Genomic DNA, 14513 nt, shown 5'->3' with positions numbered 1-14513 from the left:
GACATCTTATTAATTAATATGATAATTAAGTATAGCAGCACAATATTCAAATCTTGCACATTTGCTTTATCTTCTGCTATTTTTTGATAGATAGGGCTTCAATATACCTAAACATTTGTCCATCCATTTCAGATTTTCCTTATGATCAATTCCAAAGTCAGTAATCACAGTAGAAAGGATTTTAACATACCTATTATGTTATTATCAATTGTTTTCAGAAAATATCTAAATATATTTTTAGTGAAATGTTTGAGACCTTTATCATCACATCTTGCCAGCAAACAAACATAACACAAGACTTGTTACTTTATTAAAAAAGCATTCCATTTTAATTTATATTTTATTGACCTCCAAGTTGGCCATTTCCACATAAACTGTTGAGTGGTTATACTTGATGTGTAGTAGTCTGTTTCCTTTGCTCACTTGTTTACTGATACTAGTATTTATTCTTTTGACAAGTTGGAGGTCATATGTAAATTAAAGCACAAAGTAATTTTCCTTGTGCTGTTAAAGATGTACTCCTTAGATGCTGACTTTTAATTTAAAGACATTTTGATGGGCCAAAATTTTACATGTTTGTATGATTTTGGAAATATGTCAATTATTTTGTTTATTACTATTTTTGTTGCTTTGTTTTTCAAGAAAGAGTTTCTTAGTTAGCTCTGGCTGTCCTGTAACTAGCTCTACATACTAGACTGGCTTTGAACTCATATAGATCCACCTGCTTTTGCCTCCCAAATGCTGACATTAAAGGTGTGTCCCACCACCACACTACTGTTTATTACTTTTTCTGTCATTTTATTATTTAAAATCCATTCAACAATTTTGCATGTGTTAAATATTTAAATGAAAAAATATATAGATGGATGGAGAGATAGACAAACAGATAGACAGATGGATAGAGAAATAGACAGTCTAATTTTTGACCTAGGAATTTTTGTATTTGACCATTTAGCATGTCGGGGTTTTATTTGATGATTAAAACAAGGTACACCTGAATGCACTCAGCACTGCTTTTCTACATTCATACCTGGTACCAAGAATATGCCCTGTCCGAGGGGTCAATGAGGATAGTAATGATCTTGGCTTTGGGAACAAGAGATGCAGCTCTCTTTGGAGCCTCTTCTGAGTGGAAATAGTTAGCACTTTTTTCAAAAAGGAAATCACTGGTAGTGTTGGAAGGAGTAGGAAAAAAGTCCATATACCTGCAGGTAAGAAGAGATAATTAATTAATCTGGGCAATATTCTTCATCCTGCCATCCTCTTAATAGGAGGAATTTGAACAGGTCTTACATTTGTTTGCATCAAGTTCAAATTAGTGCATTATAAAATCATCCAAATAGTCATCATTCTCTGTACTTCTACTGTGAAAGCAACCCAGAAAGTTATATACTTATAACTTATTTAAGACAAAGGAAAGAGCAAGATAGATAGAGTTGAAAATGAATGATGGTATAATATGGTGGATTTGAGCTTATACTCTCTGCTGTCACAAACCAAACCTAAAATTACAGATTATGCCTGAAAAATAAAATATTGTACAATCTTGCTTGAATGAAACTTTATAGTAAGTGTGTGTTTGCAAATTTGAATGCTAAGATTCTTAAGGTGAGATTAAAGGTCACAAGACAGAAAGACATGTAAGTCAAAACAGCTATAAAAATTAAACAGATTAAAGCATAGCTGTTCTCCTTTTTAACTTCTACAAAATTTACTAATATATGCAGTAATATCAGCACATGATAATTTATCTAGAGCAATTAAGGGGCTATTTTCTGTCAGTCGATCCTGCAATGCCTCCATAGGTTCACTCCTCCATATGCTGTCAGGACATTCCTCTCCATGTAGATTATGGAATCAATATGTTCTGAGGCTAATTCAGTACAAGGCTTTAATTATGTGTGTAACCCTCTTTACAGCTCATCACTTCTCTCACCTCAAATGTTCTAGAAAAAAATAATGAGAGCAATTAAGAATTCATAGAAGACACTTATTTTCCTCTTTGACATTTGTTATTATGATTCCCAAATGAAGAGTACTGAAGAATCTCATCTGTATTCTTGCTTAAAAATTTGTGTTCCATTTGAGCTCAGAGATAAGAGAAAATTGCTTTTTTTTCTTTAATAATTTGTGTGTAATTCCAAAATTAGAGAGATAGGGTAGCAACATCTCAGATGCAGAGTGAACACAGTTTCACTCAAGATGAGAAGTGAGATCTGCCCAATGGCATTGCCCTTGATGGGTCTTATTTCTAGAAGTTTCATGTGTTATGGTGACACACAAAATTAATGCTACAAATTGTGCATCAAAAGGAATTTTCCTCATATGAGATTTGCCTTATATTCCTTGGGAATGTAAATCCAGGGAAATCAAATCTAAGATCATAATTTCTTGGAAAGTTAGGATACAGCCAGAAAACATCACCAGACTGAATACCATGTCCAATATTAAGTTTATTCTATTTCAGCTTATAGAAAGTATTGTTATTTTAAGTGTTTTCCATCATTTATCAAATGCTAATTAATGTTTCCTTTGCGTGTGTGAGTGGAATTGATATGGTTTAGGAAAAGCTCTATTATAGTTTGCATGACAAATATTGCCTACATTGCAATACAACATACACTGCTCATGTGGTTAATGAAGACACATGTCCCAGTATACAAAATAAAGCAACCTCAGGCATCACTGTGAAGACAAATTATGTGTTTAATAAAATAAATGGAGAAACTGTAAAATAAGAGTATGCTTAAAGAGAATTTTAAATATCCTTATGAATAATTCTAATGAAAAATACCCTGCAATGTTCATTATTCAATCATATTAACTTACCAGAAAAATATTATCATTATTGCACTGTCCAAATCAAATTATAAGCAACACTGATTAAACATATCATCATTATAAATTAATTTCTAATTCACTGTGGTAGAATTGAGCATAACAAATTTATTCTGTAATTATGCAGATGCCATGCACACATCTGTAATTGCTCTGCAATGATGGAGCATGTGTTAATATTGGAGTTCATTTTTTGTTGTTATTCTTACCACTCAATTCCCTTGTGATAGTTGTTGCCATTAAAAAATTGAACTTCTTCAAAGGTTTTTGGGCTAGGGAGATTGCTGATGATGGAAGGGTGCATAAGAAGAAATAAATAAAGGGCAGTTGTTCCTATTACAAAGAAAAGAAGATACATGTTATATGGCAGTAAAATATCAGACTATCAATGTCATATCCTAACCAAAACCAAAATTCAGTAGAACAATTCTTTCTAGTGTTTCCTTATCACTAAATAGATGTACTTTATTTTAATAACAATCCAAATATATTTAAATTAGTTTTTGTGACTCTATTTATCTAAGCATTTGTTTAATATTACTGCATAGCCAAAGTAAAGTGGATGAGAGATCCAGTCAAGGTAGAAGTTAGGAAAGCTTTGTTTCAATTTCCTTCTGGAGTAAAGTACGACAGGCATAGAGAGCCTCTCTATTTTTGGCACCTAAATCTGTTGAATCATTGTTGATGCTTAATTTCAATCAAGTAGATAAAAATACTTGATATAAATTGATACTTTATTCATTATATGACATAGGAGTGATGATTGGTGATAATTCTTGAACAGAAAACCACATGTGTTTACCTTAATAAATTTGGAGTTCACATGTATACTTTAGTCTGGTACATAGGTAATAGAAGGGTTGAAAAGAGGTTTGAGTAGCTAAAGACACTAACAAACAACAGACCTAAGGGATCCATCACTCTTCACAGAAGGAGTATTAAACATACAGCATTTGAAATCTATTAAGCATATGGCTTTAAGTTTGATAGGTTGAATCAAATAAGGAACAAAACACTCTGTAAATGGCAAGTAGATGGTATTTAAGCAATGATAAATACTGTTGCAGGTTTTAATTTCCTGAGTATTCTTTTTATAAATATCCTTTAATTAATTAATTAGTCAATCCTCTGAATAAACAAAATTACAGGGAACATAATAGTTCAAAGACCCTAACCACTGTATATGGATGTCTTATGCAGGGAGCTCTCAGGCAAGACATCTCTTCCTTGGCAAATGTTCTAAGGCAACCTTCACAATATAGTGGTTAGGTTTTTGTTTGTCTTAATAAAAATTAAATAATAAAAACTAAAGCAGAAACTGGGTGCAAGTTAGAAACATCTGGAAAAGGGAACCTCAACTGAGAAAATATTTTTGTCAAGGTGGACCTGTAGGCTAGGTTAAGGGAAATTTTCTTGTATAATGTTGGTGTGGGAGAGCCCAGCTACCCTTGGGGAAGTAGTATGGGGAGTAATACATGAAAAACAACAACAACAAAAACAAAACAAACAAACAAAAAAAAAAAACAGATAAATGTGAGCTTGGAAGCAAGCCCGTAACCAGCGTCTGTCCCTTGTTTTCTCCTCCAGGTCTTAACTCCAGGTTTCTGCCTTGAGTTCCTGCCCTCAGTGATAGACTGTGATCTGGGCATGCAAGTAATTAAACATTTTCTTCCAAGTTGCTTTGGATCATGATGCTTATCACAGGAATAGAACACAAACTAGGACACAAGAAGTTTTCTTTTTCTTTCTGTCTTTTTCTTCCTTCCTTCCTTCCTTCCTTCCTTCCTTCCTTCCTTCCTTCCTTCCTTCTTTCCTTCCTTCCTTTTAATTTCCCATTTTAAGTGAATGTTTGTCAAATTTTTGTATCAGTGTCGTACTGGCTTTGTAAAAAAGAATGTAGAAGTGTTCCTTCATTTTTTTATTTTATAAAATAAACGGTTTGAGAAGTATTAGTGTAAGTTCGTTCCTTAGTTTTGGTAGAATTATATATGAAATCCATCTGACACTTGAATTTTTCAGTTGAGAATTTTTTAATTACAACTTCTATCATATTGAATATTATGGGTATGTTTTAATAGTTAATTTTATCTTTATTTAGCTTGGTAGGATATTACACACATACATATATTATATATATAATGTCTGTATGACACAAATCATATACATGGGTATATATTATATGTGTGTGTGTGTGTGTTTGTATGTGTACATTTCTTTTAGATTTCCCTGTTTGTTGAAATACAGATTTTTAAAGTAGGCCCTCATGATTCTTTGAATTTTCTCAGGCTTTGTGCAAGTCTTTCCATTTTCAAAAACAATTTTGTTAAGTTGGATCTTTTCCTATTTATTTTGGTGAATTTGACTAAATTTTTTTCAAACATAATTTTTTTTTAAAGCATCAACTCTATTTTATTTATTCTTTGTAATTTTTATTTCTATTTTTATTGATGGTAGCCCTGATTTTGATTATATCTTCTCTCCTACTTTATAGGGTTGTTGTTTTGGTTTTGTAAGACATTAAGATGCATCATTAAGTTTCTTATTGAGAGTTTTTATATGTTCTGATATAGGCCCATAGTACTATAAGCTTTGTTGTATCTCATATATTTTGGTATATTATGTTTTCATTTTCACTAAATTCTAGGAATTTTAAAAAATTCCTTCTAGATTGTGTCAATTCCTTGACACAAATATAGTCAACATTCAGGAGGGTGTTTTTGGCTTTATGAGTTCATGTTGTTTCTGTCATTTCCATTGCTGTTAATACCTAGTTTTATTTCAGCATGTTCAGACAGAATGCAAGTTGCTATTTCAATTTTTGTACATGTATTGGGACTTGTTTTATGTCCTAAAATGTGTTCAATTTTGGATAAAGTAGATGGATTGCTGAAAAGAATGTGTATTATTTAGTATTCAGATGAAATGTTCTGTAGATATCTGTGAGATTCACTTGACTTATGAAGTCAACAAATTCCAGAGTTTTTCCCTGCCAAGGTTAACTTGTTCCAAGCTCTTGGCCACACTGCTGAAGATAAAAAGGCTGTATTTTGTAAACAGAAGACATAGGACAGAGTCTGTAACTTCAAATGCCAAACAGAAGAAATCAATAACTAACCCTGCTATGGGGTACTACCTTCCTGAACATAGTGTCTTCCTGAATATTTGATAATTTGACATAAATCTTTAAAACCAGAAGGCAAATAAAGACATATTACAAGTCCTAAAACTCACAACTATCAACCCAGACTATCATACCCAGCAAAACTATCCATAAAATTGGAAGAGAAGCTGGGCAGTGGTAGTGCACACTTTTAATCCCAGCGCACAGGAGACAGAGGCAGGTGGCTCTCTATGAGTTTGGGGCCAGACTGATCTACAGAGTTCCAGGACAGGCTCCAAAGCTACACAGAGAAACCCTGTCTTGAAAAACCAAAACAACAACAAAAATATTGAAAGAGAAATAATTGAAAATCAGATAAAGGAATTTATGACTGCTATGCTTGCTCTACAGCTAATACTAGAAGGAATATGCCAATCTGAATAGGAGAAACACACCAAGAAGTCACAGACAACAAACACAGTGTGGACTGGTTGTTGGTCACAAAGATAGAGAGGGCAACTGGAGTGTCTGAGTCAGGCTATTTCCAGGGCTCTAGGTGTACAGGTTATAGTTTGGTGGCTGGAGAGTCCCTTGTGGGGAGCAAGCTTGAATCTGGGTCCTCATACCAAGTGAGCATGCTCCCTAGTTGTCTTTCATTGTCTAGTTGTTTTCATGCTGACTAGTGATGACTGACTGACATAGTAACAATACAAGCGGATGGAATTCTGGGTTTCCAGTTCTATACACCAGCATCTAGAAAGAGTCCAGGTAGAGACTCCAGAGGCTATTATTGCTGTTTCTAAAACTCAAAGCTTAGATACCACAACACTAGTTAGACAGTTCGGAGCTACTGACTTTAAAAGCTCACTATTTGGTTATTCAGCTATCAGGATGTGGCAAAAATGTTTCAATCCATGTCTGGCAGCAGATACTTTTTAAACTACAAAAATGGTGGAAATACTAGAAAACAACTGGAGAGAAGATATAAGACCTGAGAAGAGAAAGCTACAAAGAACCAAATCACTGAAACAGTGAGCTTTGTTGCCTTGGAGTTCCAGAGGGCTTCAAATGTGGAGCGTCCTGACATTGGAAGCTGTGGCCTACAGCTGCAGAGCATGTGGCTCCTGGATTTAAAGGTTCTCATATCTGAGCACATGGCACCTGGCTTTAAAGGTTCACGGCTTCCTCAGTTGCAGAGCCCATGGCTCCTGGCTTTAAAGGTTCATGGCTTCCTCAGATCTGAGCACCTACAGTTGTCAGTTCCCAGCTGTGAAAGCTTAGGGTTCCCAGCTGTGAAAGCTTAGAGCTATGAGTCTCCATTGCTGAGTGTCTAGGACAATAATTTCAGAGATATGCAGGTGTGGTACACAGGATCTTACATCTGCTGGCCCTGGAAAAACTACTTCTTATTTCCATCCTAGTGGAGCCCAAGACAACTGTTTTTTTGAAAGAATTTCAAAGAGAAAAAAATCCTTAGGCAAATCTAATACCCATTTGAATGTTTATTATTTAAGAAATAATCACTAACATAAATCAGTGGAGAAAGAGAGGGAGAGGGAGATGGTTAAGAACCAAACATGACCTGATAAGGAATGAAATGCCAGTCAGAAGAAACATCTCAAACACAGTAGAAAGTACAGCTATTAAAGTTATGAGAGGAGTCTCAAGGAATTAATTTGCTCCTGAGAACAACAGAACACAAAGGAGAAAATGTGACAGGAAGAACTGCACATTCCAGAGAAAAGTGCATCAGAGGCAGACTGGAGAATGGAGGGGAACATGAATCCAGGGTTTCCTTAATTGTGTTTTCAGATAGCAAAAATTAAATAATGATGAGGAAAACTAGAGGGAAGGGGTGCAAAGAGGTTTGATTTGTTTTTTAAACCTACAAGAGAACTGAGAAAACTGATAGCTTAATATGTCTTAGGGGTTGAGCGTGGTTGGATCAGGGAACAGATAAATGAATGCTTTAAAGTTATTGCTGAATATCCAACAATGGATACTTTATGACCTCACTCAGAATAAAGAATTTTTTTAATCGTTCAATGCCTGTGAAATTGCACCGAGATAGGTCTGCCTTTGTGATCTGAGCCCTATACCTTCATGCCAACAGTATTCGGAAGATGTGAAGTGTCCTCTTGTTCCCCTGGTAGCAGAGAAAATGCACTCTACTAGGAACAAGAAATCTATGGCTTCATGTTCTTTATCAACCATGAATTCTATGTCTGCTGCCATGAAATGTTTATATTTTTGTCCTCTGTTTTTATCATTCTTGTCAGCCATTTGTTATACAATCCCTTTGGTGCGCTTTGTGGAACTGGAGGAAATGGTTTTGTCTTAGTAACAACCAAGATAATCTATTTTTACACAAACAATCTTTACTTTTAATGTGCCAGACTAAGCCAGGCAAATTATGAGAAATTAATACTGAACAAATGGCACTTCAAATAATCTGCTAAGTGTGACACTATTGGAAATCCTCTTTCACACTGTCAATGTTGCTTCCAAGTGTGAGGGTGCAGAACTGTCTAGAGGAAGCTAGAAGCATAGTATGGCTGCCTGAAGATCCAGGCTCCACTGTCTCAGTCCATTGCCATTCCCTGGCTGAGCTCAGCAGAGGATCCCATCTAGGATTCAGTAGTGAGAAATGGGATCTCACTTTCTTCTAGTCTCATGACAAAAAAGGGGATTTTAAGGCCAATTTTTGTACTGCATATTTATTATAAGGGGTGACTATCATCTGTAGGTCACTGAAATTTGAGTGTGCCCAAAGGTGGGTAGTTACAGGATACTTGTGACTTCCCTTCAGGAGATTTGCAATCTCTTGACAGCAGTGAATGTTTTACTAATATCAAAAACAGGCATCTATGGTTGAATTTTTTAAATTATTAGAACCATTTTCATATTAAATAATATATCCATGCCATGCTTTAACTTCTTATTGTATTTGACAAAGTTAAAAACAACAACAAAAACAGTTAAAAGCTTTATCATTGCCACACGAATAGGCCACATATTAAAATCTAAAGGTATAACATATTGGTTTTATAAATATAAACAATGAGAAGGAAAAAGATTTATAGTTAATAATGTGTGGTTTTCTAGCATAACTAAGCAGTAATAATATTCAATGACAAATGATAGAGGGTCTGTCTTTAAATTAAATTTTTAACAAATTTTCCAACACAGGGATGTTTTATTTCTTTACTATTTATTCTCAAGTTCACAGTGCTGTAGGGAGTTGGCAGGAAATTAATGCACATTTTAAACAACAAAAACATGATATATCTGAAAATATATATTGCTTGTCTACCCTCCCTGCACATGTGTTAATTTGCTGTTGTAACACAATTCATATTCCTAGAGGAAGAAAAGATTTCAACAACCAATATCTAATAGTCTAGAAATTTTACCCATAACCTTTAAAATGATCTACTTGCTTGTATTACAAATGTCTTCATTGCGGCTTATTTATTGTGACTGTTTGCTTTGTGTTATGGTTTGGGCTCTCCTTGCCGAGTGTGCTTCAACTCCAAGTAGTGAATTCAAGATACAGCAACTCAATAAAAACTTTAATTAATCAGGATATAAGCAAAGTATATAAAACTGTCACACACTGAAGAAAGTATAAAATATTCTAATTGAAAGTGTCATCTCATTGGTGAAATACTTTCATTCTCTTTTACTACATCCTTACACAGTTGTCCTTCAGTGCACAAGAAAATACCAAGGGAGAACAGCCTGGGGAGAGTGGAGCATAGCCCACAACAACTATACCACACGTTAATACTTGAAGATTAGTTTTAACAACACACACATAAAATAATCTGTGAGTAATAACAACCATAGTTCTGAACAGAAATCAGTGCAATGCTGATGTACAGTGTAAAACCGTCTGAGTCTGAACCATAAGTTACCTTTTCCATAACTTAACTCAGGGATTAATTAGGCAACACCGCAAAAAGTAAAAATCAAAACAAAACAGGAAAACTGTGATACTTAAATTCAATAATATCAAAACTTTGATACATATGTTAAACCATTTTAAAATCCATAGTAAAAGCATTTAGAGTTCAAGTCTAATAAATGGCAACATCAGGATCTTTTTGAGACTGTAGGATAAAAGGTATATCATGAGAAGGTACAGAAGTTCAGCAAAGAACTTGCAGAGGTCACAAAACAAGATTGCATGCTCTTAGAACACAAGAACTTAATAATGACAGCAAGGCCAGAAGTATCCCTGCCTAGCCTTACCTGTTTTCTGAGGCCCAATGACAAGGAATTTTGGTAAATGATCACAAGTTTTCTCCCTGGACCAGATGTCTTTGTGTCGTTTATCATCACATGGATTCTGCAAGAAAGAATAACACATCTTACTGAATACTGAATCCTGGCTGCTATGTCCTAAAGTTTCAAGTAAGACAGGATGAGATTCTTGCTTAATCTCCTAGAGCTGGGCATTACAATCCCATTATGGTTCTTTGATTCTCAAATCCTTTCCTGGTGCAATGATTAGCTGGTTCCCCTACCCAAGGCCACATAGAGCAGAGCCTCAAATCAGTCTTGCCGTGATGTGCGTGTTATATGTGACAGATAATAATGGGAGATTCTGCTCTATCTGTAGTTTGTGTTTTATGTCTGTGCATCAAAGAGGTTTTAACTTGACTGAGCCTCACTTGACTGTAGTTTCCCAGTTTCTTTTCTGTTTTTTTTTTCTTTCCAACATTGAAATATCTATATCTATATCCATATCTATCTATCTATCTATCTATCTATATATATATATATATATATATAGAGAGAGAGAGAGAGAGAGAAAGAGAGAGAGAGAAAGAGAGAGAGAGAAAGAGAGAGAGAGAAAGAGAGAGAGAGAGAGAGAGAGAGAGAGAGAGAGAGAGGGAGGGAGGCTTGGTACTTTATTTTCAATGCAAGATGACTTTCTTTGGGAAATGTTTCTGAAGGTAATACCTGTTAGATGAGTTGTTTTGAATTATGATTCTTCCTACCACTTTGACAAATACAGGTTAAAAAAAATCATAGTTTCCAATATTACATTCTTTCTAGGAGAGAGTAGACATGTAGCCAATTAATGATGATAGATCTGTCAAGAAATGTTTACACAAATGAGCCTCCATTTTTCAATTAGAGAATGCAAAACTGAAACCTTTTATGTCATTTCAACACTTATTAGTTAATTTGTTTAATTTCACTGATTCAAATTTCTATTTTTAAAAATAAGGTAAAAGTGCTAAAATGGAGAATATTGTTTCAAGGAAATGTTTTTTCTTTAAAAATTTGTTATTTATTTGTTTGGGACATGGCTGGCCTCAAGCTTTTGTGCTCAAGTGCTCTTCCCGCTTTGCTCTCCCAAATACTTGGGATTACAAATATATGTCACTATACTTTTAAATCTTTTAACATGTATAATTCATTTGGTAATTATATATTTTCTCCAAATAACATTTTGGTGTATTTTTTTTAAATGTTTCAAGCTAATTCCTCCTCTAATTTAGAGGTCTCACAAAACATCCCATTGGCCCATTGGCATAATGTTCATTGCACCAGATCCAAAGAAGGAGGACATTCTGGGTGCCTGGCTAAGAAAACTGAGCTCTAGAGGAAGAAAACTCAGGTAGCCATACACACCTGTAATCTTCAGTAGCAGAAGTGGAGTTAGAAAGATTTTGAGTTCAAGACTAGCTGGGAAAATGAAGACACTGACTCAAAATCAGTCCAAACCAACATAAAGACATTATGGAGTTCAAACAAGCCAAGTTCAAAGAGTTTGTTACACTTGTAAGTTTTAGAAGTGGCTGGGCAGTGGTGGCACATGCCTTTAATCCCAGCACTTAGGAGGCCGAGCCAGGCAGATCTCTGTGAGTTCAAGGCTAGCCTGGTCTACAGAGTGAGAGCCAAGACAGGCACCAAAACTGCACAGAGAAACCCTGTCTCAAAAAAAAAAAAATGTATAGAGTTTTGAAGAATACTGAGACATCCTGTCCACGGCAAAGGTGAATTTTACCTCATCAACCCTTACTGCTAAAATGAAAGCAGAGTGCTTGATCAGTTTCTTTGGGGTTTGGAGGCAGCAAGATTTGTAGAAATCTTTGAATGTGGCCCTACAGCACAGAAGGGGTTTCAGCCATGTATCCCAGACGACTCCTGACACTGTGGCATCAATTGCCACACAATGTCTGGCAAGCCACTGAAATGAGACCCAATGCATGTCACACCCCACTAAGTGCTTATGGCTGTCTGTCATTTGAATGAGACAATTCAAACAGCTTCTGGTGTGTGGCCAAGCTCTGGAAGAAAGTAATTTTTCCAGTCGATAATGTAATGACATGATTATTTTCCCCATCAGAAACTGGTATTTGTGTTCCACAAATCGTAACTATAGGTGTGTTCAGCAACATTTCTTTATAAGATGGAAGTTATACATTTGGGATTGGTCCTCAACAGATCCAAGCACTTCTGACAAACAAGTACTCCATGCTCTTCTGTCACCTGCATTTTCCCGAGGATGCCTCTCAAGGTGTTCATTTCTGTACTTTCATGATATGTGTTTCTATAATCTGGTGAAGAGGAAAACACAGGTGTGTTTTGTGGATGGGTTGATACATATGTGGGCAGAAGCCTAAAATGGACACTTGCTACAATGTAGTTCTAAGCAAAAAATGAAACCTAAAACCACTGCTTAAGAGATATCTTTCAATTGACAGAATTTAGATTAGTATAACAAATTTTCAGAAGTCTTTACACTTGTAGGTGTGCTTGAGCTAGTCATCATAAGGAAATAAGATAGCTACTATATATTGAGAATGGGACACTCAGTCTACTATAGGCTACTGGGTGCTCCACACTCAGCTTAACTGTAAATTGCAAAGGACAACAATCATGATTTGAGAAATGTTGGATTACAACCATAGCAAACTCTATCTAGTGTTTCGCCTTACAGATTAAACAGTCTTTGCTCTGGCACCGTCTTTTCCCTAACAGAACGCCTGGAGAAATTTCATAAAAGGAGAGTCAGTGGAGCAGAACATAGCTATTGCTATGGCATCTGGTCCTGAGACAGTGCTGGAGCCACCAGGTAAGATTTCTAGTAATGAAAGACTAAGCCCAACGTGAGGAGATCCAGAATACAAGTAGGGAGGAGGGAATGTTGACTACAGCTTTGGCACCAAGTGTAGCAACTGGGTTACAGATCTTTATAACAAGCATCTCTTAGGTTTCCTTAGGAAGTGTGTTCTTAGAAATCTTATGAAAACTGCCCACTTTGAGAAACAAGTGAAAATGAATAGACATGTGGTATTTCATGTGGAGGATGCATTTCTGCTCACTGGAAATGCCAACTGTTCTGCTTCATACTACTGCAAGCAACAGACCTTTCCAGACCTTCATCTGTAAATGCTGTTTGGGGAGGGGGGTGGAACAGATTGAAAATTGTCCTTTGCTGGATGATGAGTGCAGTCTGACTGGCAGGGCACACTATACATCTCCCTCCTGCTCTCCACACACAGCCCATATCCAGTGCCTGGTATGAGAGTACAAGGGGACTCACTCCTCTCAGGAGGCACAGTTGTCTGTGTGAGTAGTCTTCCATGCAGGGTAAGGCAGGACTAGACTTTGTTGAGGTCACATTCTCAGTCAGAGCTTTCCTTTTGTTCTGTCCATAATTTCACTTATGGATTTTTCCCAACAATGTTTCCTCTGTGAATTCTTCTAAAGAATACTATTTATGGCAGGTGCCATTCACACCTCATACAGTTTGAAGATACACACTATCTAAATGTACTTTACTTCGTCACCTCCTATTGATAGTACCAAGAAGCAGAAATATGCATTTTTCTCTTTTTATTGTTTAAGGATTTCATATATTCATATTCATTCCCATGTCCCACCCTATAATTCTTCATCACTACTTTTTTCCCAACTTCATGTGTTCTGCTTTTAAAATCCACTGAGTTCATTTAGTGCTGCCTGTATGTGCCTGGGTCCAGGACTGTCTACTGGGGCTTATGTAGCCTCTCATAGCCTAGATCCCTGAAGAAGACTCATTATCTCCCTTAGCAGTCATCAATTGCAATAGCTCCTCAGCCATGGTGAGAATGCATTACTACCTGTCCCATCCATGCTAGGATGTTGTCCAGCGTGATCTTGAACAGGTCTTGTACATAAGTACTCTGATAAGTGGTAATTACATAAACACTCTCATAAACACTATGAACTCATGTTTGCAGTTGTCTGTTGTATCCTGAGAACAGTTTGGTGGTAGTCACCCACTGCCTCTGACTCTTGCAAACTTTCTTCCCTATTTTGCTCCATTACTTCTGAGCATTGGGAGGAGAAATGATACATAGATGTCACATTTTTGGCTAAAGACCAATAATTTGTAAAGACAATTGAAGTATGTGATAATTTACTTTGGAAAATTTTAAGCTATATTTCTTGGATTTTCCAATAAATTCATCCATAGAAAACTCCTAAAATGGAGTGAATGCAAGACGTTAAAGTCAAAAGTCCTTCTTTTAAAATGTAAAAAGAACATATATTCCATTCTACATTGACTATC

At 35.8% G+C, this 14513-nt stretch overlaps 1 protein-coding gene across 1 annotated transcript in view; it reads right to left on the bottom strand.

Annotated features, from left to right (window-relative positions):
- Nucleotides 1-14513, bottom strand: part of Ndst4 (N-deacetylase and N-sulfotransferase 4) — a 322264-nt gene that overhangs the window by 16206 nt on the left and 291545 nt on the right. Inside the window, exons 8-10 of the mRNA XM_036190450.1 lie at nucleotides 10193-10289; nucleotides 3048-3171; nucleotides 1031-1205 (exon numbers count right to left, since the gene is read on the bottom strand). Coding sequence (XP_036046343.1) covers nucleotides 1031-1205; nucleotides 3048-3171; nucleotides 10193-10289 — 396 coding nt within the window. The remainder of the gene's footprint in view (nucleotides 1-1030; nucleotides 1206-3047; nucleotides 3172-10192; nucleotides 10290-14513) is intronic.

The sequence above is a fragment of the Onychomys torridus genome, chromosome 6 (assembly GCF_903995425.1).
Source record: "Onychomys torridus chromosome 6, mOncTor1.1, whole genome shotgun sequence".
Classification (NCBI taxonomy): Eukaryota; Metazoa; Chordata; class Mammalia; order Rodentia; family Cricetidae; genus Onychomys; species Onychomys torridus.
The sequence above is the reverse complement of the archived record's forward strand: the minus strand, read 5'-3'. Positions and strand labels throughout refer to the sequence as shown.